The sequence below is a fragment of the Oculina patagonica genome, chromosome 14 (genome assembly GCF_052425735.1).
Source record: "Oculina patagonica isolate OP01 chromosome 14, crgOcupat, whole genome shotgun sequence".
NCBI lineage: Eukaryota > Metazoa > Cnidaria > Anthozoa > Scleractinia > Oculinidae > Oculina > Oculina patagonica.
This window is the reverse complement of record NC_135771.1, coordinates 22,918,627-22,944,451: the sequence shown is the minus strand read 5'-3', so window position 1 is coordinate 22,944,451 and position 25,825 is coordinate 22,918,627. Positions and strand designations below refer to the sequence as shown.

Below are 25,825 nucleotides of genomic sequence, written 5' to 3'. Positions count from 1 at the left end.
ATAATGCGGACGCACAATCCCACGTCTTGAGCAGAAGATGGGTGCTGTCAAGTTTACCCAAATGGTCGAACTTCGAAAGCACGCTTATTTGTTTGCTCCTCGTATTTCGATTGTCAACAAAACCGTGTTATTCCTCAAACAGAGGAAACAACTTAGTTACTTGAACATCACGTACTTGCATTGGTGTAATCGCTCTTTTTCTAATAAGTAAATTATAAAGAACCTTGGGATTGACGAAAATTTTCCAGAACATGCTAAGAACAGACCCAACCTGTGACTTAGCTAAAAACATTTTCTTTTTTGCGTCAAGCACAGCTCTAAATACAGCACTCTAATACTCCTTATCCACAAAATAAAACAAAATGTAGCATAAGCTAAAATCTTAAGTAATACCACAGGTATATGTGGAAAGAGAGATATTATTTATTTATTTATTTATTTATTATTTATTTATTTATTATTTATTTATTTTTTAACAATACAATATAAACAAAGATCAAGAAAAGTGTACAAGGATAAATAAATAAATGAAATGAAAAGAAACAATGCTTTACAAAGCTCTACACTGCTTTAATAGAAATAAAAAATAATAAGCACAAAACAATATAGCAGAAAAAAGGAAGGACTCTATATGATGGCAGAAAAAACACAAGACTGTTGGTGACATATCCAAGGCAAGTGGGGGTAAAAATGGCAGGTCAGGGATACAAGAGTTTTCTTTGGGTATTTGACCTTGGTATTTGTATTCGCAGGCTATATCAAGACGGACAAACAGAATAGTTAATTTAAACTGTCTTAAACGCAAAAGGGCCTAGCAACAGCACTAGCAACAAAGCACAATTTTTCTATGCAATATAGAATTACAATTAATTCACACACACTCCATCAAAGAATTGATTACTAGGAAACGCAACCGCTTTGTGTTCCAAGAACCTAAGATATTCAATTTTATTCAATATTATATTTTGAACGACCCAACATCTAATTTCTAACATTAAAGCTACTTCTTACCAAATTGTAAAACACGGATAAATATCAAAAGGGGATTTCTCTTGCTTGCATTTTTTATTGTTTACATTACTCCCCACTTAAATTGAGCTAGATCCTTAGGTCAAATTAAGTTAATAACAAAAAAAATGGAGGCATTTAAACATTGTACCCGTACCTAAATAGTAAAACGTGAAGATGTACCAAAGCATAAGTTTAACTTTTTATTAAAAGGTTTTGTAACATACTGAGAAAACTGTGGTCTTCGCTGAAGCCTCTTAGTAGTACTAAGTCAATTACAAATGCAATTTCAATAATAATCAATACACTTATTTTGCACCTCAGGGTTTTTATGAGGGAGGTGGGGTGAGCGATTATTCGAGGCTGGGTGCTAATTTACTTTTCCTACCGAGGTTGGGCGCTTAATCGAATAAATAATCACAATAAATACAAAATAAAAATAAATAATACTGAAATAGGAAAATAATTACACCTCTCACCGCATATATAACACTGTTGAACCGTTATTTGACCTTATTTTATTGTCACTTGAAAATGATGTCATGACGACATCGAAATGTTGTGTAAAACTTCTGTCGCTCATTTTTATTCTTAAACTCGATATACATTTAAACCCCGCTGATACGAACTCGGTTATTTCGAATTCCCCGTTATTTCGAACTAAAACCCATTTTTCTTGGATTTGCCCTTTAGTCATTTACTACCGGCTTTTTCAACTCTCGCTATTTCGAACAATTTTTTGTTTCCCCTGACGGTTTGAAATAATGCGGGGTTCTTGAAACTGTATTTGAAAAATAACAAAGGACGTGTACCTCGATGCGTTTGCTAGTTGGAGGTTCACTGGCCAAAACGCCGAAAACAACAATATAAAGGTACGTATCACGTTTTCCCTGTGTTTCTCTTTGCGATATAATAGAAATGAAAGTATTTTGAAGTTTGCGATAATAATTGGATCAAACTGTAAAAAAAAGTATGATTTGCGTAAGCAGTCTCTTTGGGATATCTTCTCTATTGTGAGGACCTCTGTGGAAGCAGATTCAACCGGTACACGATATTTCAGTGTTTAAATGGAAATATCTCTTCGAAATTTAGTTCCCCGAATCTCTAGTGTCTTTCTGGACAACAACACTTGATAGTTTATTTTCTGATTTGAAGAGGTCATCAAAATGAGCAAAGATTGACTGAAGAATTAGACAAAAAACTCGCAATAGACTAAATAAAGAAATTACTTGGTAACACAGCTGGACTAAAAAATATATTTCAGTGTTACAACGACGGTCAGAAAACGTAAACAAACCAAAGTTTTACCTATCAGTGGATAGATTATAAGACAACATTCATTGTGCTGTGTTCTCTAGTTTTGGCAACCCTGTCCCCCGCTTCGATTAAACAGCGTTATTAAGTATGAGCTCAACAAAAATAGGAAAATGCAGCATCTATTAAGCGTGTCACAGCTATTCAACTTAGCAGAAAAAGGCTTTGCGAAGAATTCGACAAGAAAACTCTGCTGTTCTACATTACACATGGCTTTACGATTTGCTTTTAAAGACTTTATCATGCATTTGATTTTCAGATTAATGGTGCGCTTTAAGCGTCGTGTGGTCCTTATTTTTCTCGTTGTTCAAGTTATCATTTGGATCAAGCTATCCTTTGTACCTATCAAGCTATCCTTTACCTATCGCTTCCTTTCTGTCCGTCACTGGATGGTGTTCGTATTACAGAGGTGCACATGTCCGTAAGTATAGAGGCTCGATTGATGTTTAATACAGTAAAAACCCGCGAGTCGACAGAATTAACCTTACTTTTAAGAACCTGTTAGGCTAAAATTTGTAAATTCGACCTCCTTTGTAAATAAATTATTATGCCTAAAATTTGGATAAAGGGTTCATTTTTTCTAACATTAATTACAAATATTTACTATAGGGAAAAAATGGGCAAGGCATTACTGTACATGTATATAATGTTATATTCTGATTGAATAGTGCTTCACTTTAACATAAACACTTATGTGGTATGTAAATTTTATACAAGAAAAAGGCCAAATACTAATAAAAGTTTTATTAGCAACAGTGTAATTTTTTTTAAAAAATAAGAACCTAAATATAGTGGAACCCTGATATAACGATATGCCAAGGACGCAGTAAAATTATATCGTTATATCGAGGAATCGTTATATCGAAATTCCCAATATAACGATATGGCCGAAAAATAACCGAAAATATCGTTATATCGGGGTAAAGCTAACATATACTTTTTTACTGGATATAGAGGCCTAGATTACAGTATCATTTTCGTATATCATCGGACAAAGCTGTTGTCAGGAACGTTAGAGATTACTCGATAACTGTTATGTTTTTGGATTAAATTCGATATTTGCCTAAATTGTGACTGGGTACTAACAATATCGTTATATCGGGGAAGATTTTTCGTTCAGTCCGCTAAATTCTCATCGTTATATCGGGAATATCGTTATATCGGGAATATCGTTATATCGAAGATCGTTATATCGGGAATATCGTTATATCGAAGATCGTTATATCGGGGTTCCACTGTAGCCTTAATTTGTGTCAACTACCCTTTATGTAAGAACCTGTTTAGGTTAACCTGGGAAAGTAAGGTTCTTACTCGCGTGTTTTTACTATATTCATCAATTTTCCAGGGCGTTGACGACTTTGGGGGATGTTTGTCTTCGCGCTCTCTGTTCGCTCTCCTCGCGGGTTCTTCCTCGTCCCTGCCTCCCCTCTTCTTCCTTTCTCCTCTCCTCGCCCTCTCGTGCCCTCGGTCGCTCCCTTCTCACTTGCTCGCCCGTCTCTCCACCCGTCGTCCTTCCTCCTGATGGCTCCCCTTTATTATTTTCACTTACAACCTTGCACTTTCTAATATTTGTCTTTGTTAATTTTTTTTCTTTTCAATCAAAGTTTATACCTTTGAAGATGCCTGTCATCTAACTGACTTCGAAGTGTCCGAGTCATCAACCCTGGAGCGTTCAACTTCTCGCTTTAAAGATGGCTCACATTCATTAAAATGGACTTGGGCGAGTGGAGATGCAATAACACATTCATTCCCTTCCAACGTACGTTAGTTATATTTTGATATGTAACACAGGCGGCGGAGCAGGGGGCGGGGCAGGGGGGGCTGTAGCCCCTCTAAACGAATTTTTTTTTTTTTTTTTTTTTTGGGGGGGGGGGACGTTAACGCGTTTTGTTGCCGAAAATATCGCGAGCGCAGCGTATAATTGGTTTGTCAAGATATTCCGTCTCGCAAGTGAGTTCAAACATCTTCATGATCCCAAATTTCCTTGAAAGTCTTCCTTTAAAGATTTTCTTCGGAAAAGTTCGAAAAATGGTCGGAAATGTTCGTCCTTCGAACAACAATCGAAAAATCTTCGGAGATCTTCAGCCAAGACAAAAAGTTGCTAGTACGAAAAAAAATGTCTAAATATCAAAACCTGCCGAGTATTTTTGGGACAGTCTTTTCCCCCGTCCTCCCCGCGCCAACGTTCAAAAACGTGCCGCCGCCTCTGCGTAAATAAATAAATAAAATACAGATCAGAGACAAACTTAGCGAACAACGTTTTGATATCTTGCACAATGGCTTACTCGTTCTCTGAATACTATAAAGATAATTTCAGTTTTCCGTTTTCTTTTTCTTTTTGCAGAGTTAAAAAATATTATATTGGTCGAGGATTTTCAGAGCCACCCTAAATTTTCCAAACTTTATAACCGCTATAATCGCTGCGTAGCTTTTTTTTTAGTTTTGCAAAAAGTTAATTGTATTTTAACATGGTGATACATTTTGATAACTACGAGTAGAGGTGACCGACTTTTAAGTAAGTGTTTAAGTGAGCAATAAATTATAGAACAGAAAACCTCAAATGATAATTTAACCGTTAACTAATGGTTTTTCTTTGATATATATTTATCAGAGGATTACAGGAAAGGAGCGGTTAAAAGGAGGAATCAAGTTGTGGCTTTACAATACTTATAAACGCCCTGGAGAAAAACTAAATGTCTCTTTTGTTTACACACAAACCATGCCTGATCCGATAATTGTATCTCAGTTCAACATCAGTCTGGATTTCAAGGTAACAGATTATTACTTTTTTATTTAAATGAAAAAAAAAATGAAGTAATATATTAAACACGAGAGAGTGTGCTTCATCATGGCCGCTTTCACACTAGAAAACGGACAAATCGTCTGACGATTTGTTTGTCTAGTGTGAATTTAAGACGGCTTTTAGAATACTTGTCTGTCTAGACGACCAAGTTGTCCTCGACTGAAAATCGTCTTCCCAGAGGGCCAAATCGACGGACAAATTCAGACGGCGAATAATTGTTAAATATGAGACGTCTGAACTCGTCTGAATTTGTCCGTCTAGGATGACGATTTTTCGAGGACGACTTGGTCGTCTAGACGGACAAGTCGTCTAAAAGCCGTTTTAAATTCACACTAGACGAGCAAATCGTCAGACGACTTGTCCGTCTTCTAGTGTGAACACGGCCAATCTCGTACTCGTAGTCCAATCTGCAGGTCGCTATTATGATCTAAGAACAAGACATTATTTTTTTTGATAATAAATTGTATTTTTATCATTATTGTTTATATTCTAAGGGTTGGCGTGGAATTTGGGTTTCTTACAAAGAGTCCATGTTGGTTGCCCAAAACAAAATTGATCAGTTGACAATCACCGCTCCCGAAACTACAAAGCCGACTCATCCTTTGTTTCTTGACATTTTGCGCCTGGTGGACAACTTGCACAAGCAGACCCGGGACAAAATAGTACCAACAATTGGCGAAGGGATTTACACACTGAATGATTTTTGGCAGCAGACATATCGCTGGAGTCAGGTACGTTGGGATAACACACCCAGGGCAGTGTTCTCCTTAGGCTGACTCGTCCCCAGTCGTCTTCATACAGCACGCGGAAAAGAACAGCGGAGGGTGAGACGGGTACCGAGAAGGGAGCGCAAGGGGAGAGGGTAAGGAGAGGGCGATCATCCCATCATCTCCTGCTCCCCCACCTCGCCGCGTGCAATATGAAGACGGCTGGGGACGAGTCAGCTCCTTAGGTATTTAAGGCCAGGCGGGCCGGCTAGCTTGATTCACAGGGAAATCGTTGCCGCCTGGCTTAAAATTGTATTTTTAACACAACGTTACCTTACTGTTTGAGATCTGGAACTGGAAATTCCTATTTATGTGCAGCGTTGTCACAATGAAATGAAATGAAATACTTCATTCTGAAGATGATTGACAGCTTGTACCTCAAAAAATATACTTTGTCATCAAGTGTAAAGCCAAGTTTCCAAAAGTGCCACTTGCGATTTTCAAGTGCTAACTCGAAACTAACTTAATTTCTAGTGTGAAGCCAAGAATTATACTTCATCCAACAAACAAGCTAAAGGTTGCCTGGGGTGAAATAATTATCACTATCGTCGTCATCATCATCATCATCATTATCGTCATCAATATCATCATCATCACCACCATTATCATCATCATCATCGTTTATTACCCACTTTTTAAATGAAATTTTAGAACAATAACAATGGTAGGTAGAGCGGGGAGACCTCCTAGAAACCACCAGGCTTATAGGGGAGGCCACTTCGGCCTTGCAAAAGGCCAAACTTGCAAAAGCACACAACTCGCTCTCTGCATTTAAGATGGCCCGAGTAAAAGCTGTTTGAAGCTTCTTGTTTTCTCTTTATTTCGAGAAATGCATGAATGACTGAGGAAAAAGTACTATCAACGCAGAACTTTGGTCCCGGTCTATTTGATCGTGGTGTTAAAAGCAACATTTTCCAAATTTAAGTTTGTTTTGCTTCTTTTCCCGACAGGCCATCCCAACAGTCATCACCGAACGGACTCCCAGTGAAAATAAACTGAAGGACTTGTCACTGATCGAAAAGCGTTTGGAAAATTGGTTTGTTAAACAGTCACAGAGTTCGGTGCAGTTTACAGGGAATGCGAAGAAAAGATGGGAGTCTCTACAAGAACACGTGGACAGGGCGCATGTAGAGTTCGAAAACCTGACGATTGCAAAAAGCTCGGAAGGTGTTATCACAGGTATTATTCATTATGCGTTACATGAAGTAGGAATGCAACACCCGGAACACCTTACGAAGCCTGCTATGTCTCGGGGATTTAGCAGATGTTTGGTCTAAACAGTTCTAAAATTAGTGGTAGGCAACTAAACCCCAAAAAAAAACATTATCTTTGAACAGCTAAAGGAAGATTTTGCCTTAATTTGCGGATAGAAATCAATCTACGGCTATAAATATCGATTTTTTGATGACGCGCGGACGCAGCTTGAAAACGGCAGCCTAGCTTTTTCAAGATGCAATCCGTTTCTATCGAGGCATCGACAACCAAAGATACCCTTGCTTGTTAACAGTTTAAATTGACTATTATTTTTAGGTTTCCTGCGACACAAATATAAATTTTTGGCTGTTCATTTCTGGTAAAATCCGTAAATTCTTTACTTTGAAGTACGCGGGAAAGGGGAGATTAAGGTCATTGCTTAGTATCCTTGCTGCGTAGAATTTTACGTTAACGCACGTACGTAAAGAAAATGGCGTTTTCTTCGATCCGGCTTGGCTTGCGAGAGATCGTCGTTTTCACGTAAACGAGCACGGTGACCTATCAGTTTCTTCTCGTATTTTAAGTGTAGTGATCAAATTCCTTCAAGAAAAAAATACAGATCATTTCTATGTTTGAAAAATAAATTATCGCCGGAAACGTGAAGGTGTTCAAAGACAATGTTTTTCATGGGTTAAGTTGCCTTCAACTAATTTAGAACAGTTTAGACCAAAAATTCGCAAACCCTCCGTGACATAGGCCCTATTAATGGAAGTTTACCTTCATAAGAGTTTACTTTTTAACCCTTTAGGTAAACCTCTTTTTGCCCAAGAGTCTGAATTTTACTACATACGGTTTGGCAGCGTCATGAAAAGAGTTCTGCTTCCAATGGCATTGGATTATCACGTACGATCACGTGATGTGGATATCAACGATTTGGCCGCTGACCAGCTGTCTAACTTAAACGGGGACGAGGACGACAAGGATTACGCTGTAGAGGTGCGAATGCTGCCTAGCTGATACCCCTTGTTTGCTTGTTTATGATGTATATATTGAAAGGAAGTATTTGATCTAGATCCCCACGGGGACTTCCAAGGGGGACCAATCGTAGACAAGTAGTTGCAACGCTAACGCTAAGAAGATAAAAATGCAGATACTTGGCGCTTAAACTTAAGAGTGTCTGTGCAATATGTTCGGAAGCTCGACATTGAGAAGGGCCCGAGGAGGAGAGAAGGAATTAAATTGGAAATCGTGCCAACACCTAAATGACTATAACGACATACTTATCGAATGCTCTTATCTATAAATAAATTTTAAAGATTTCATTCAAGTTCGGTCGAGGCCATCGACGTAGTATGAGACCAAAATCCGCAATTACAATTCAGTGGACAAATGTTGACAAAACAAACCTTTAGATCGGAGTACGACTTTCGCTTTTTAATCCAGGTACGTCCACAGAGCCCTCACTCCTCCCTGTTGCTGACCAGTTGAAAAGAAGGCAAGATTGGTGTGAAATGCGATAATCGAAGGCATAAGCACTAAGTTTAAAAAGTCGTACTCATACTCCGATCTGAAGGTCCCTTATTACCGTATTTATTCGATCTTATTAAATTTTTGGGCCTTGAGAGTGGGCGCTTATTCGAGGTGGGCGCCTATTCGAGGCTGGGCGCTTATTAAATATTCACGATTTTCAGCAAATAGTAAGCTTATTTTTGTAACAAAACAACAAATAATAACAAAACGTGAAGATGTACCAAAACAGAATTTTAACTGTTCGTTAAAAGTTTCTGTAAAATACTAAGAAAACTCGGTCATGGGGAAGGTCTTCTTAGTAGTACTAAGTCAATTTCAATAATCAATACTCCTCTTGTGCACTTCAGTTTTTTGTGGGGTTGAGGGTGGGCACTTATTCGGGGCTGGGCGCTTATTAACTTTTCCTACCTTCAGGGTGGGCGCTTATTTGAGGTTGGGTGCTTATTAACTTTTCTTACCTTCAGGGTGGGCGCTTATTTGAGGTTGGGCGCTTATTAACTTTTCCTACCTTCAGGGTGGGCGCTTATTCGAGGTGGGCGCTTATTTGAGGTTGGGCGCTTATTAACTTTTCCTATCTTCAGGGTGGGCGCTTATTTGAGGTTGGGCGCTTATTAACTTTTCCTACCTTCAGGATGGGCGCTTATTCGAGGTTGGGCGCTTAATCGAATAAACACGGTAACTTTCATAGATCGAGGATGATGTTATCCATTCTATTAAACAACTCTGGCTCTAGTAAACAATGGTATACATCAAAACAAGTTGAAATTGGCAAAGTGTCGTATCCTGCAAAGTCCATCTCTTTTCGGCTGTGTTATCTATTTACTTTTTCCTCTAAAGCAGAACTGTTGATTAAAAATTATTGTTGATAGAGTTTTAAAAATCCAAACGTAGATTAAATATGACTGACTTAAAGTATCTACTTGATATCTCCCCCAGAAAATAGCTGGTGGCGACCAAAACATGCAAGACACATTCATAAATGCGTTGGGCTCATCAACTCCATACACGCTAGAGGAAGTCAAAGAAGCCATTAAAGCAGTGAATGGAGCGAGATGGGAACGCTTACTTCTACTTCTAGAATATATCGAGGATCAAGGCGAGTTTTTCTATATAAAAATATTTTCTTTCTCACTCTGTTTTTTTCTTTTTAATTTGTGCGACGTGTTTGCTAACAAGAAAGTACGTGAAAAAGGTTTCAACGCCCTCGTGAAAAAGTTTGAATCTGTTGCAATTACAAACAAATCGACTACATTTTCCCATTATTTAGACTCTTAGACCACAGACGCCATTTGACGCCATTTCTACGGTCTATTTAACATTTTCCCCATGAGCGCGCGTTGGATATTAATTTGTAGATAGTCAACGAGGGCTTTATTACTATTTCATATCCAACAAGCGCGAGTGGAATAACTCTTTTATTAAAAACACCCAAAGAATTGCAATGTTTGAGCTCCTCGGCTGTTTTCGCTGACGCGTACACCTACCATATTTGCGATCCATGGTATATTTAACAATTGAGGATAACAACTTAAACGAACTTTATCAGTCAGCATATAAACAGTACCACAGCACTGAAACGGCGATGATCAAAGTTCAAGATGATATTCTTCGGGCAATTGATAACAACTGTTGTGTAATTCTGCTGCTACTTGACCTTTCAGCAGCATTTGATACTGTTGATCATCGTATCCTATTAGATCGTCTGTCACAACGGTTTGGTATCGTAGACAACGCTTTGGAGTGGTTCCGATCATATCTGTCTGACCGGCATCAAGTCGTGAAAGTAAATGGAAGTCAGTCTTCTCGTCGTAAGCTCCGCTGTGGTGTACCTCAGGGTAGTGTCCTCGGACCCATTCTATTCCTGCTCTACACGTCCCCATTAGGCGATATCATGAGGTACCATCAGGTCAAGTTCCACCTTTACGCTGATGATACGCAGCTGTATCTCACCTTTAAATCGTCCCCTGAGATGGCTAAAACGGCGATGGAGGCTTGTGTGCGTGACATTGATACTTGGATGACGGCAAACATGTTAAAGATGAACAGGGACAAGACCGAGTTACTTGTCTTGAAGGCTCGTCATCGTCCACTCCCCCCACTGACGTCTATTTCAGTCTGTGATGAGGATATTGACCTATCATCTAAAGCCAGAAACATTGGTGTAATTTTCGACACATCTATGTCCATGGAAAACCACATTACTGCTATTTGCAAGTCAGCTTTCTATCATCTTCGGAATATCAGTCGCATTAGGAAATATTTAAGTTTTCATACTGCTGAAATGCTGGTACATGCATTTGTATCCTCCAGATTAGATTTCTGCAATTCACTTTTGTTTGGACTGCCTAAACAAACTTTAAAGAAGTTACAGCATGTTCAGAATGTAGCAGCCCGGATTGTGACACTTACGCGAAAATGTGAACATATTACACCGGTACTTTATAACCTTCACTGGCTACCTATAGAAGAGCGCATAATATTTAAGCTGCTTCTTATAACATTCAAGTGTTTGATGGGCTTAGCCCCAACTTATCTGTCTGATATGATCAAGAGATATGTTCCGAGACGTAATCTACGTTCCATGAATGGCCATCGCTTGGATGACGTCGCCTATAATTTGCGCAGCTACGGATTTCGAGCTTTTTCTGTAGCCTCGCCACAACTCTGGAATGCCTTACCTTTAGAAATTCGATCGTGCAATGGCATTTCAGAGTTTAAGCGCAAACTAAAGACACATCTTTTTAGGAAAGCTTTTAGTTAGATATTTTTATAATTTAGTGTATTTTTACAATTAACTTAGGTGAATTAGTTAGTGTATTTATTCGTTTTAATTCTTTTATTGATATTTTATTCTTTTTATTATATACAAATTGTAACTTTTTTTAATATAGATATGTAATTTTTAATTGTAAATAACTTGTAAAGCGCTATTGGTTAGAAATAGAAATAGCGCTATATAAATAAAGTATTATTATTATTATTATTATTATTATTATTATTATTATTATTATTAACAATTATTCCACGAGCACGCGTTGGGTATGAGATGGTAAAACGCGCCAAGCAGGCTATAACTATTTCATATCCAACAAGCGCGAGTGAAATAATTGTTTTATTAAAAACGCCCAAAGTATGGCATATTTGAGCTCCCCAGCTGTTTTCGTTGACGCGTATCGGCTACCAAATCTGTTATCAATGGTATATGAACTCATATACCAATGCCTGCTAACCAATCAAAACTCAGGAATTACAACATACCATTGCTAGTTTGTAATAAAAGCTTTTAGTATGTCATTAAAGATGTGAATATTGTTCATCGTGGTGTAAGATAGGGATGAACGTTTATTCGTTTGTCTCACGATAGAATCGTTTTGAGATGTTGATCGCGACGTTTCGACTGCAATACTGCTAGTCTTCAAACGTCGCGATCAACATCTCAAAGCGATTCTATCGTGAGACAAACGAATAAACGTTCATCCCTAAGCTTTTTGTATATACTAACACAGTGGATAGTGCTTTTGGCGCGCGCTGATTGGCTACTCAAACTCGGAATATCCTTTGCTATTCACCTCCGAGCAACGCGCGCGAGAAAATTGTAATCTTTGGAGGGGAATATTAGTCAAAAATAATTCTTCCGGGCTATATTATCTCACTGATTTAGTATATACTGAAACAACTATTCACCTCAGTGTCGGTGGCTAGTGGTGGATATTTACCGAGCCGCAAATCCACCACTAGCCACGCGTTCCACTTCGGTGAATAGTTGTTAAATATACCATGGCCTTTTAACCAATCAAAACAACAGGAACTACAATATACCATGACTACTTTTTAGTAAAAGAGTGTAGACCATGAAAAAATGTGATCAAATTGTTACTGATGGTTTATACTTAGTTATTATTAGTATTTGTGTCATCTGTATTGTCAACAAACCGAACATTCTATATGTCAGGTTTCAGTGAAGGTAGCGGCCTCGGTACACTTCATCATGAGATGAACATCGCCGGTGCAGGATTTATGAATGCAGTATTTCTTCTGAAGAGAGAATTGCAAGCCAAGGGAAAACTGTCTGACTATGTTGCTACCATGAAATGGTACAACGACTTCGGCGAGATTTACCAAAATCCATTTGAGTACACTGGCACGACTGCTGATCGTTTGAGAACCAGTTCATTATGGAGGTGTGATATGTAATAGTTATTGTACTTGAACCTATCAAGACCGGGGAGAGGGGGGGGGGGGGCGGAAAGTGCCCGCGCTGACTTTGAACGCTTATAACTTTTTTAAGATTCAACCAAACCCTGTCAAACTTTGCGAGTTTATCTAAAATTTATCTGGGAATAATTTGGTAGGATAGGTTGTTTTGTCAGGAACTTGACGTCACCATGGCAACGGCATTTTGACAGAATGTTTTCCCAAATTGTAATTTTCGTGTTTGTATTAATGAAAAATAACTTAAATGCAAGTATTTTACGGTTTTACGGTAGTTTCATTGATTATGAGTACTTTGCAGTAATTTTGGGCGGTTTTCTGACGTTTTGGTTATACTTTGTACTTTTAACAATGCTAAATTGAACGTCCGTTTACACTGCAGGACCAACTGATTCATGCCAATCCGCGTTTCTTTAACAATTTTTAAAAATAAATGCGACGTGAACAAATTAAAATCATCGCACGCTTTCGAGGTTAATTTTTGCGCCGACCATTATCAATGTATACTTCTTCTTCGTAGGCTGTTTACCGTCCTTTTGATGCCTACCACCACAACAGAAGAAAAACAGCAGAAAATTCGTGACATGGAGGCACTTGGTCGATGGTACGCAAATGCCATCTCACCAAATGAAGGACTCGCAGGAACTCTGAAGCCTGACTATGTTGGTTTCCATCACAACGGCTACTACGCTTCTTCATACACCCCACATGCTCTTCACAAGGCTGCACTTATTCAGTATTTGCTCAGTGGAACATCATTTGCTTTCAGTAAGAATCGTTAAAGTATTACTTACTCAAATACCTTAATTATTGTTACGGCTTTTCGCGGGAAGTAATTTTCGCCGTTGCAAATAGCGCGAAATTTACGACCCACGAAAGAAAAACTTGTATATCGTTTAACTTCATTTTAAATGAATACCATAGACGGGGGGGGGGGGGGAGGGGTGAATAGTGAACATTTGTGCTATTTTTTAGGCAAAGCCGTCAAATCCGCCACTAATATTGTTCAAATCTGAATTCGCATTCCTGGAAAGTTTTGCATTTGTGTGCTATAGTTTCACTGCAACGGACAGTAGATGTTGTTTTGATGGCTGTTTTTTAGGCGATGACGTCAGTCAAGCCTTGTGCCAGAGGCATTGGGCGGAATTTGTACCACTTTCTGTTTCGATTCTGTTGCGATCGACCGATCAATAGAACCGAATGAGTTAACAAGGAATCGCTGCAAAAAACACGAAGCAAAATACTCCTGGACTGATACAAAGAGACAAATTATGTATTTGCGAGGTTTATTGAATTCAGTGAACAGACATGATCACATCTCTACATTTCCTAATACAATGGAAACGCTTGACCTTGTGTGTCGCTCGCGAGAAGTATTGAATATCGTATATCAAATGTCACACTACAAAATAACGCAACTTTTTGTTGAACAATCATTCAACACAGAAATTGTCAGCTACTTTTATTTAGTATACGTTAATTTTCCTGAAAAATAGCAAAGACCCCCTTGGAAAACGTCATCGCCTCTGCATGCACTGCATGCCGTTTTTTTAAGAAGTTTCGTTTCATTGCTTGTTTTTGCGACGATTCCACCAACATACCGACGAAGACTGTCCAAGCTGAAACGAACTTCGTTAAGTACCTACGATCGGAACTTCGTGACTTGAAGTGTACGGGACCCAGGTTAAAATGTCTCAGCTAATCCACGATCCGCTGTATTTTTGAAATCCACGAATCCGCTCAATATATCGCAAATATCCACAATCCATGCGCTTTTTAAGGAAAAATCTGTCGATACGTGAAACTATTCACCCCTTCACAATACCATCTTTTGTTCTCGTTCTGCAGCTTTTTCCACTCCGAAGGTAACTGACGTACTATTTTGCCAAACCTGAGTGCGGCGTCCATCTTAGCGAGATTTGATTGTACATCTGTTTTTTGCAATTTATGTTGGTTAAACTAAGATATCTTTTCTTCTTAAAGGTACTGAAACCATGGAACATTTAAAGAAAGGACTCGAGGTAATGAGAATTGTCTGTGTGAAATACTCATCTCCAAACAGCGTTTCTGGTCGATTTCCAGGCTTTACTCGTGCCGGCGCTCTGGCAAAAAACTTCCCTGCTTATGCCTACCTCGGCGCAACAGCGCCATCTTTAAACGATGATGGTTCCCTTGGAGAAATTTCTACTCTCAACACTGCAAGCATAAAGATGTTTTTGCGATTGTACGATACAACAAATAATGAGGTTAGCGACTACTTAGAAGACGGAAAATTTTTTCCCAGTATATATTATCTGAATTCTATTGGCTCGATTAATATCCTCGAGGAAATTAGCGCTAAAGCCGCCGCGATGAGTATTGCAGCTGAGAACTCTCCCAAAGGTTGCTGGGCGAAAAATTATGCAGCATTCATCGTGCACAGAAGAGACGACTGGGCAGTCAGTGTCAAAGGATTTAACAATTTCGTTTGGGACTTTGAAGCTTCAGACAATCAGAATTTGTTTGGGCTTTATCAGAGTCATGGCGCCCTTCTTGTCGCCAACAGCGAGCAGGCTCTTAAAACGCACGATATTGACAACGGCTGGGACTGGACACGACATCCGGGTACTACCACTATCAGAATGGATTTAGATCAGCTAATCAGCAACAATCATAGGTATGAAAACGTAAAAACGTATGAAGTGTGTATAGAAAGTAGTTCGAGTTTGCTTTGGTTGTACTACGCTTAGTGATTGGTTGAAAAAACTCGCGCCACTTTCTCAACCAATCAGAAGTAAAGCGAAAACCAGTCGCGAATCGCTCGCACACGTTTTCCCGCGCTTCGTGCCGGCTACCTGTATTTGCTTCGAGTTTTGATCGGTTCGCTAGATTGTCTGTGTCCTCTGTAATTGGCAAGATAATTTACTTCGGTTTTGATTTTACGACACTCTGCAAAGCCCTGCCAAACGGCAACTCAAGTAGACGCAAGTTTTCAACTTGCGTCTCCGTTTGGCCAGGACTTGCGTGCACTTGCGTTGACTTGCGTACGCTTGCGTTGACTTGCGTTCACTTTAGTCGAGATCAAATTTGCACTTAAGTTAACGCAAGTTTTTCACCGTTTGGCCACCCAACGTAAGTCAACGCATTTTTTGCAGTTTACTTCAAATACTGAATTGCACCTCGTAGCATTTTAAATGGCTTTTAGCAAACTTGCGTGCACTTGCGACTAAACTTGTGTGTCCATTTGGCCACCCAACGCAAGTCTGTACGGAAGTTCAACTTGCGTCCACTTGTATTACCGTTTGGCTCGGGCTTAATGTTTCATATAGTCACTCAAGAAACAATTTTACGAGATATATAAGAAAATTCAGGAACAAAGGAAAACGTGCTGAAACATTGAGAAAGCTCATACAAGAAGCAGCTAGAAACAATATTTGTTCCTTAGAGTTTTAGTTTGAAGTTTAAGTTCTCATTAGGTCAAGGCATTGTTCTAGTACCCCCTCCCCCGTCACCTGGCTTCTGTATTTGTAATGCAATCGACCAGATAATATTTTGAATATCTCCTCAGATATTATCAACCTATGAAATTGGCTGGTGGAGTAACATTGGTAGGTGGCGGGGACTACCCAACAGGGGTCTTCGGAATGGAGTTTACTCAGCCCCCTTATCGCTTTCCAGACGGTTCCTTTCAATTGGACATTGACTTTGCCTTCAAAAAGAGCGTGTTTTTTGCCGATTACGTCATCATATGCTTAGGCTCGGGTATCACCTCGTCCGGGAGCTCGCCTTATATCACTCAGGTACATTTATTCATTCGTTCGTTCGTTCGTTCGTTTGTTTGTTCGTTCGTTCGTTCGTTCGTTCGTTCGTTCGTTCGTTCGTTCGTTCGTTCGTGCGTTCATTCGTTAGTTCGTTCGTTCGTTCGTTCGTTTGTCCGTTCGTCTGTTCGTCCGCGCGTCCGTCCGTAGGTTCGTTCCTTCGTTCTAGACTTTTATTTAGGAAAGCGTTGGACGATTTTTACTTGTTATATTTTATTGTAGTTTTTTTTAAGGTTTTTAACTTAGTGCATGATCCGCTTTTTACACAATTTTCATTGTATATTATATAATTAGTAATTTTAGTAATTTTTAATTTTTAATCAGCAGGACCCCGTTGATAACAGTACGCATGTACTGAAGGGCTATCCTGGATAAACATTCGATTATTATTATTATTATTATTATTATTATTATTATTATTATTATTATTATTTACTTTGTTCGTTCCTTCGTTCCTTCCTTCCTTTGCTTGCCTACATGTTTCTTCAAATTGTAACGCTTACTTAATTAACTCAGTTTTGATACAAGATGGATAATCGATTTAGTCAACAAGAAAAGGGTTGTAAATAACATCTATAATTTTGCCATCCTGAAGTTTTCTACATTTCTCTGGTGTTCTCAAGTTTCTGTCGTTACAACAGCAACATGACTTTACCTTCTCTTTTTAAATAATTATTTCTGTGGCAAAGTGTTGCCGCTACTTGCGAGTGTTATAGAAAATCTATTGTTTTCGCGCCCAAACCGAGCATCTCTACAAAATCAGTAACTTATCGAGTAAGGACATTGGTAACAAATAGCAGGCGAATCAGGCGAGTGCTCTCGAGATCGATATGGACTTGCTGCGTGCTTTTATCAAATTAGCAGAAAGAAAGGTTTTCGTTCATCGTGAATCTGAGAATCTGATTGCATTATATTTCCTATGCTTCTGATTTTCTAAACCTCTGAACATCATGATCAAAATCTGCATGTTGATTGGTTTAAGGTGGCTCCGTAGTTATTCCAGGCGCACTCGTCGATGTCAAACTTTGCGTCATAACTTTTTTGGCTTTGACGCGATGGCTATGAAACTGTGGGAAAACGTTCGCCTATCATTCAGTAATGATATGATTTAATTTATTTCACTGGTGAAAAATATTTTTAATGTTACTGGCGTTTAACTGGACCCCACTTTTTGGACAAAATCGCGTCCAGTAAAAATTTTTGCTGATATATTTTGCTGATGCCCCCTTATAAAGGTGCGAATACTTGGAATAAATTACGCACATGCTCATTTCGTATTCGTAATTATATAAACAAACTGCACGCCTACTATCAGTCGCAGAGTAGCTTACAATCTCAAGAAGAATTCTCCAGCTCACAGCACGGCACATGCAAGGCTATGGTGTGTATTAGGTGAATATAAGCTGATTCCAGAAATTTAGCAAAACTATTTAGCGATTTTGTCCAAAAAGTCGGGTCTAAATGCAACAAACTTTGGTGGCTGCCAATGTAGTTCCTGCTTTCAATGATTCTTTTACAGACATTTAGTATTTTTATCGTTTTTTTTTTATATTTTTTTAACGCGTAATTTTTTAAGATTTTTAATAATATAATAATATTGTATTTTTTAATATAAAGTTTTTTTAAAATCTTTTTTTAACATGAATTCATCTATTTTTATATTTTTAATATTGTCCATCACTTTTATCATGAGCCTCTGGCTCGGGAAACTGGGCAGACATTAAATAAATGGGAGACTGGACTTGACATTAAATAAATTACCTTACCTATCTAACAGACCACCAAATGATAATTGTCTTTTTTTTTTTTCCAGACTACATTGTTTCAGAACAAGCTACTAGATGCTAGTAATCCGTCATCAATTCTCATTAACGAAACAAGTCACTCGCTCAACACTGACTTAACTAAACAGCCTTCTGATTTTGGGACTCAAGACTTTGCGGTTTCGCTGATGGATGTTAACGGTAATTATATCCCACCGATTATTTTTCGCGCGCGCTCATTGGACAAAACGCATCACGTGGCACAAAATCGGACGGCGGGTATCAGGCAATACACCCCCGTCCGATTTGATTTCCGTCGCCCGATTTTTTTAAACAAGTACAACAAACGAACAAAATCATTTTTTCAGGTCTAACATTTCAGTCAAATCACAGTGTTAAAAAATCACGAAAACTTATCAACTACATTTATTTCAACCGCAATTACACTGTGATTATCACTGTAGGTTTTAGTCCCCATTTACCGGCGATAAAGCGCGTTGTAGAAATTAATCGGAGGGTTATAAAATAAATAAAATTTCACAGTTGCCCTCGAAGCTTCGCTTCTCGCCCAACTGTTCATTTTTCGGACAATCTTTCAGCCTCGGGCATTATCCTCCAATATACCAGCCGCCTGAAGGGGTTTATCTACTAACTAACGTGTACCAGAAACCCATAAGGGTTGAAACGTGTAACTCCCAATGATTCGTATAGTAGAAAGCGTTTGCGCTTTCATTTAAAAATTGTAATACTTGGATTGTTATATTCCGAGCTCAGTTCTTTAAATTAAAGGGGCTATTTCACGCAATTTTAGTCAATTTCGGCACTGACCAACTGGTCATAGAATTAACTGAAATATCACAATAACGGCCTAAAACTGTAGAAGAACTCAAAAGAAATACAGAAAGGCCAAAAAGGGGCATGGCTAGGCAAACTTCGAGAAGATTAAAACGGATTGCGTTCTGGTATACTCGAAAAACGTTGGCCCGACTTTTTTCAAGTTTATTTCGGCTTGTATGAAAGTGTCATTTACAATGCTCGAAAATCATCTTGTTTGTCATGTGGCCGTGCTTTTGCCAATAAAAGACTTTTGCTCTGCCAATTTGAAGTTTACAGCTCTTAATTAGTGAAAATAAATAGAATTTCATAAAATACCGTGACCTAGCCCCTTTTAAATGACAATTTTTAATAAAAATGGTTCATTCTTTTTACGTTTCCTGCGGCGCATATGTAAATTTTGGCACTGGTTCAAAAATCTGTTAAAATCCATGACAAATTCCCTCTTAATACTCGTCTCTTCTTTTGTTTTCCACAATAAAAGGCAACGGTTACTACATCCCGCGAGCTTACAGCCAGGGACTGAATACAAAGATCAGTCGCCAAACGTCCAGGCATCATAGAGAAAGATCAAAGAAAACATCGGCACGATATGCCACAGCATGGCTGAACCACGGTGTCAACCCGACAGACAAGGGCTATGAATACGCCATAATGGTGGACAAACCTCTAACTTACATTCAGGTAATGTACTGCCATGTGTTTCTTTTATTTATCGTTTCTGTGTAACCCAGTGTTTTCACGTTTGACGCTAAACAAATATGTCAAATCACTCTTCGCCGTCCTCACGTATATAAGGGTGGTAAATTGGTTCTACGTGATGCGTGATTTGAGAAAAAAATAGCGTGTGACACGTAAAAACAACTCAAATCTGGCTGTGAATTGGCAGTCCAGTGTGACGCGTGATCTGCTTATTTTAAGGACCGTGATTCGTGTTTCCGGCTGAAAACGGTCATGAAAAACAACAAAAAAGTACGTTCTCAAAAATCAATTTGCGGTAGTAAATCAAAATTGACAAACGACTCAAATCAGGAAACCAAAGCTTGATCTTGTGTGGAGGACATGGTTTTTTTTTCGGCTCAATTTATGCAATTTAGGACTTGCCTCGAACTGTGAGCTGACGTGGGAGATCAAGTCTTGCTACTAGGCTTTTTAAAAATACCATGCAAATTAACTACTCAGTTAATAATAATATCGATTAATATCCGTTGTTGTTGTTTCTGTTGATGCAATGGGTATGCATTTTTCTTCATACAATAGCATTTGGCAGAGAGACAAGCGAGCGACAACAAAGCTTACGAGATACTCCAGAAAGACAAGATGGCGCACGTGGTAAAGATCAATGACAGTCCCAGGCCAGGTCAAACACAGTATGGATATGTGTTCTTTGACAAAAATGCTCGAACGTCTGGTCCCGTTAAGCGCGTCAACAAGGTAAGCATTGGTAGTGTATCAGCTGTCGTAAGCTTCTACGTCTCTGGTCCTCTAGTGTAGCAGTGTAGGAGGCGCGGTGGCTGGACTCCGAATCGAGCAGCCCGGGTTCCAGCACTGACCGGGGTAATTGTGTTGTGTTCTTGGGCAAGACACTTTACTCTCATCGTGCCTCTCTCCACCCAGGTGTATAAATGGGTACCGGCGAATTTACTGCTGGAGGGTAATCCCTGCGATGGACTAGCATCCCATCCAGGGGGAAGTAGAAATACTCTCAGTCGCTTAATGCTTCTGAAACTGGGATAAGCTCTGGCCTGATAAGTCACTTGGCTCGTATACAGACTTAACCTTACCTGGTGTAGCAGTTGCTATTGTTTTTGGGGCTAGGGGCATTGTTACTGTTATTTGTTCTATTGTTCTCTCGAGGGGTAGCGCGCCATTCATGTGAGATCTTGCGAGAGCTACTAAAGAGCATCAAGAATTGCTCTTGGGCAAAACCCCCGCGAGATGCCATACGAAGAACGACGCAAACTACTAAACTGGAACTCACTTCAGCATCGACGAGAGTACCTGTCCTTAGTAGTAAAACAGTGTTCGGATTAAATGGTCTTGACTTTAACGATTATTTCGAGTGTTGTAGAAGTAAAAGCACTAAAGCTAACCATCCGTTTAAGATCCAAACGAAATCAGCAAGAATTAACGCTTTCAAGTATTCCTTCTTTGTTAGAATTATTAAGGAATGGAACAATTTGCCAAACTATTTGTTCGGACACGACATTAATGTAAATATTTTTAAATCAAACCTTAAAAAGTGGATGAACATTCTTTAATTATATGCCACAGTACCAGATATTATAGATATTTTAGATTTTAACTTTTAGATTGTTAATTATTTATGTAATAGTTGGTTAATAGTTTTTAGGGGACCTATATAGGGATGACCTCATGGTCCGCCTTTTCAGATACCACTTGTGTGATACCATTTGTGTGTTTGAAAAAAAGAATTATTATTATTATTATTATTATTACATGACCCTTTGCATAACCTTGTGACGTAGCCTTGTCAATTACTATGAAACGCAATGGATACCAGAAATAGAAAGGAAGCGACGAAACTAGCAAGATTATTAATTGTGACACCACTGACGTCTGAAAGTCATTTTATTTGTTTAAAAAAAATGGCAAGATTTGATTGGAAAACTTTGCTGGATGAAAAGCACATATATATACCCTTTGTATTCCCATTTTGTTTTCTGAAAAACTAACATGCAAATCCTCGAGCTTCGTATTCGGGCTTATATTTTTTGGGACATAAAATTTCCGAGGTCAGCCATTAGCCCATAGGCCCTAAAACAACCAATAAGATTCGCAGATTTGCCATAGTCAACGATGAGTGCAAGTTAATGTCTGCGTTCGAGCCTAGTGACCCATCAGGCCAGAGCTTATACCCGTTTCAGTAACATGAAGCCGCCAGAAGTATTTTTACTCCCACGTGGATGGGATGCTAGTCCATCGCAGTGTTACCCCAGCATTATTTCAACGGTACCCATTTATACACCTGGGTGGATAGAGGCACTGTGAGAGTAAAGTGTCTTGCCCAAGAATGCAGTGCCCCGTCCAGGTCTCGAACCCGGACTCCTCGATCCGGAGTCCAGCACTCTAACCATTACGCCACCACGCCTACAATGGAAATGGAAATGAGTGTAGCATGTTGTTATTGGTTTATTTCACAGGCACCCTGCATTGTGATGGTGGAAGAGTTGGATAACACGAACTTTTTCATCGCGGTTTCTTCTCCAAATCTGAATTTTAACATCACCAGGGATCTTGAATGGGGCAGTCAGGTTAACGGCCAAGAAAGGTTCTTTTCTGTCAGCATGCCAGTGGAAGTACAGGTACTGTGAACATCTCAACCTATTTGTAACAGGTTACATTTACAGCTTTTTTTACTCAATTTATAATATGGCTAGCAAGCGGGAAAGAGGAACCCAGGTTTGCGATGTGACTGGCTAGCCACGAACGAGTAAGATGGGGCTTTCTATCCCGCGCGGGATTTTTTCTGTGTCCCGCAAGAACAATGATGTTCTTTATGCCGTATAAAAGATCAGAGATAGCGGGATATTGGCTTCATTCTTTATTTGTTCTATATTTATACACTTTATTTAAACGGCATTCTGAACTTTTTGCAGTTCTAACGTTCGACGTGACAGCTAATTTTCCACGTGAAAAAAACACACAATAACTTAGAAACAAAATAATAGATGCTAGGCATCAACATTACGGCTGTCTTTGACCATGAGTGCAACATGGCGTAGTCGTGGTTACACACGATATTTTGAAGGGGAGCTAATTTACGCAGTACATTTACCAGATTTTTGAACCGCCCAAAAATCTACTTTAAAGTTAAGGTTTTACTTTAAAGTTAAGGTTGCACTGTATGGTATTTATGGTGCGGTGAAAGGCTTAGGGGAAGAAAGGGCTTGGAGGTTGGGAATTTTCACGCCGTATTTAAGCTTAAAGGAAGTAAATTTATATTAAAGAAGGCATCGCATTGTAGATTACAAAACTTAATAAACATAGATAACAATAAAGGGCTAATGCACAGTACTTCTAAAAACAAAAGGGACAAATTTTAACAACTAAACAGATCAGGCACAGCGCTTTGTTATTTACTCAGTCAGACAATGACCATTTGAACAAAAATAAACATTTTTAAATTGCAGTTGTAACATTCTATAAACACAAACAGAGGTGTTCAGGGGTAGAAGCTTTCCCCCCCCCCCAAACCCCCCCCCCCCAAAAAAAAAAAAATTGTGATAATTTATACAGTACACAGATAAATCAATATATCATTCAGGTCAGTGTACATGTCTCAAAATACACCAGATTGCATCTCAGCACATATACATTTAAAAACTTTTCCGGAGGGGCATGCCCCTGGACCCCCCTAGAAGCTCGTAGCCTTCGGCCACTCGCAACCTCTCCCTCAAACGAAAAATCCTAGATAGAACCCTGACAAATCGCGTGAAAAAGTGACGCGTTTTTCGACAGAGATAAACAGTTAAACTTCATTTCATTTCGCAGAAAACTAGTTAACAATAAATAAAAAAACAACTATTATATTATGACAATAACGCGAGAAAGGCCGAAAGACACTTCGATTTTATTTCTTAACTTTGACGCAGGTGAAAGTCTTGTCTTTGTAATAATATTTATGTAATAATTTTGAAGCTAGATGCAACTTACCATAAATTATCGATTAAGTGCCGCTACTCGAAATAGCGCCACTCTCCAATAAGCGCCGCACCTTTTCCAAAAATAACTCAATAAGCGCCGCTCTCGATTAAGCTTCTCACCTTTTCCGAAAATAACTCAATAAGCGCCGTTTACGAACAAGCGCCGCGGCGCTAGTATGGGTATTTACGAAGAGACTGTGGAACTATGTTCATGTTATTTCTTGTATTTGAACAGCAATACTTTCACAATAAGACTGAGAAACAGTGTTCATGATACCTCTCGTATTTCATTCGAAATAATTTTTTATTAAATTGGGCATCCTAACACACGCCTCACTTATTTCTCTCTATATTCCTCTCAGTGTTTAACCGGTAGTTGAAATAGGCGCGGCTCTCGGATAAGGGCCGTTTTGATTAAGTGCCGCACCTTTAACAGGAAAAATTAAAAAAAGTTCTGCGGCGCTCAATAGGTCATCCGCGGTATGCCCCCATTTTAATGTTTTGGAACGTTCTCAGGTCACTCTCCGAAACGACGTCCATGTGGCTACGGGAGACGTGAGAGTAAACGGAGAAGTTGTTCAAGAAATGGTAAAAGCTAGCCATGTGGAGGTCAGACCCAAAGAGGGAAACCGCACAGTTACAACGGGACGTGTTATCAGGTTTAAAGAGCTGTCAAAAGGATTCAGTAAAGAAGTCAAGCTCACTCGGCCAGCCTAGTGGATTGATTTAACCTAATTGAAGAAATGTTGATCCTGTGATAAGCATAAACCATAAAGGATAAGACCGTATGGCGTTTTGGGTAGACAGCATTGGTAAGCTGAGTAACATTCCATGTATTTATAATCACGATATTTTCTTACTTTGGGGCTTTACAGGGACTACGTCACGGGGATTTCGCAGATGTTTGGTCTAAACTGTTCTAAAATTAGTGGTAAGCAACATAGCCCATGAAAAACATTATCTTTGAACATCTAAAGGCAAATGTGACCTTAATTTGCGGATAGAAATCAAGCTACGACTACAAATATCGATTGTTTTGAAGACATGCGAAAACAACTTGAAAAGTTAAGCCTTAATTTTTCAAATTGCAGTCCATTTTCATTCGCAGCCAAAGACGCTTGTTAACAGTTTCAGTGCTCTAATATAGCAATTTTTAATAAAAATGGACCATTATTTTTAGGTTTCCTACGACACAAATATAAATTTGGGCTGTTCAAAAATCTGGTAAAATCCGCGACAAAGTCCCTTTAAATTTAAGAGCGTGGTTTACGCAAACTGTCGTATTATAATGTTTAATCTGTCAGAGACAGGGATTACTTTTTTCCGATTTCTCAGTAAACATTTAAGTCGCACCGTTCATGGTTTATGCTTTGTACGGGTCAACGTTTCTTCAATCAGGTGTATATAAGCATCGATAAGCAACAAAATTAAAACGAATTAAATTCTTAATAAATTTAAACTAAATTATGTTCATTGTAAGAGGATAAAAGTGCTTAATTTCTAAACTAATTAAAAATAAAATATATTTTGATTCGTAATTTTGAAATCGAGTAAATATCTAAACTCAGTTGTATAAATATAAACTGTTGATTATTGCATGTTGGCTGCATGTCATGAACAAGAAGTGTATGAAGAAATAAAAATTGCATTGGCCTAAGAAATAAAAGTTTGAATAAAAGTTACGAATAGCCTTCACCGTCAATAACATCGCATTAAGAAGTTTTGTTTTTCTCTGTGGGATATAATGAAATTGCTATGGGCTATGATCATCCAAGTGTTTTTTAAATTTTAAAAAAGTGTGTCACGGATTTGAGCCAAATTCGATTACACAGCAAACTACAAAAGAACGTACAGGTGAACAGATATTGAAGAAGATTAAAAATGATCGCGATATGGGTTTTTGAAAAACTGTTAGGTTGAGCAGTTTTAGAAGTTA

At 38.7% G+C, this 25,825-nt stretch overlaps 1 protein-coding gene across 1 annotated transcript; it reads left to right on the top strand.

Annotated features, from left to right (window-relative positions):
* The first annotated feature begins 690 nt into the window (after nt 1–690).
* Nucleotides 691–25,566, top strand: LOC144639034 (chondroitin sulfate ABC exolyase-like). The gene is made up of 16 exons (XM_078498298.1): nt 691–697; nt 3,927–4,081; nt 4,934–5,092; nt 5,620–5,856; nt 6,843–7,071; nt 7,895–8,082; nt 9,553–9,712; nt 12,569–12,797; nt 13,349–13,596; nt 14,812–15,484; nt 16,376–16,607; nt 18,439–18,589; nt 19,707–19,906; nt 20,483–20,656; nt 22,387–22,548; nt 24,406–25,566. The coding sequence occupies exons 1-16, from the start codon at nt 691–693 to the stop codon at nt 24,604–24,606; spliced, it is 3,405 nt and encodes a 1,134-aa protein (XP_078354424.1). The 3' UTR covers nt 24,607–25,566.
* Nucleotides 25,567–25,825: the final 259 nt, after the last annotated feature.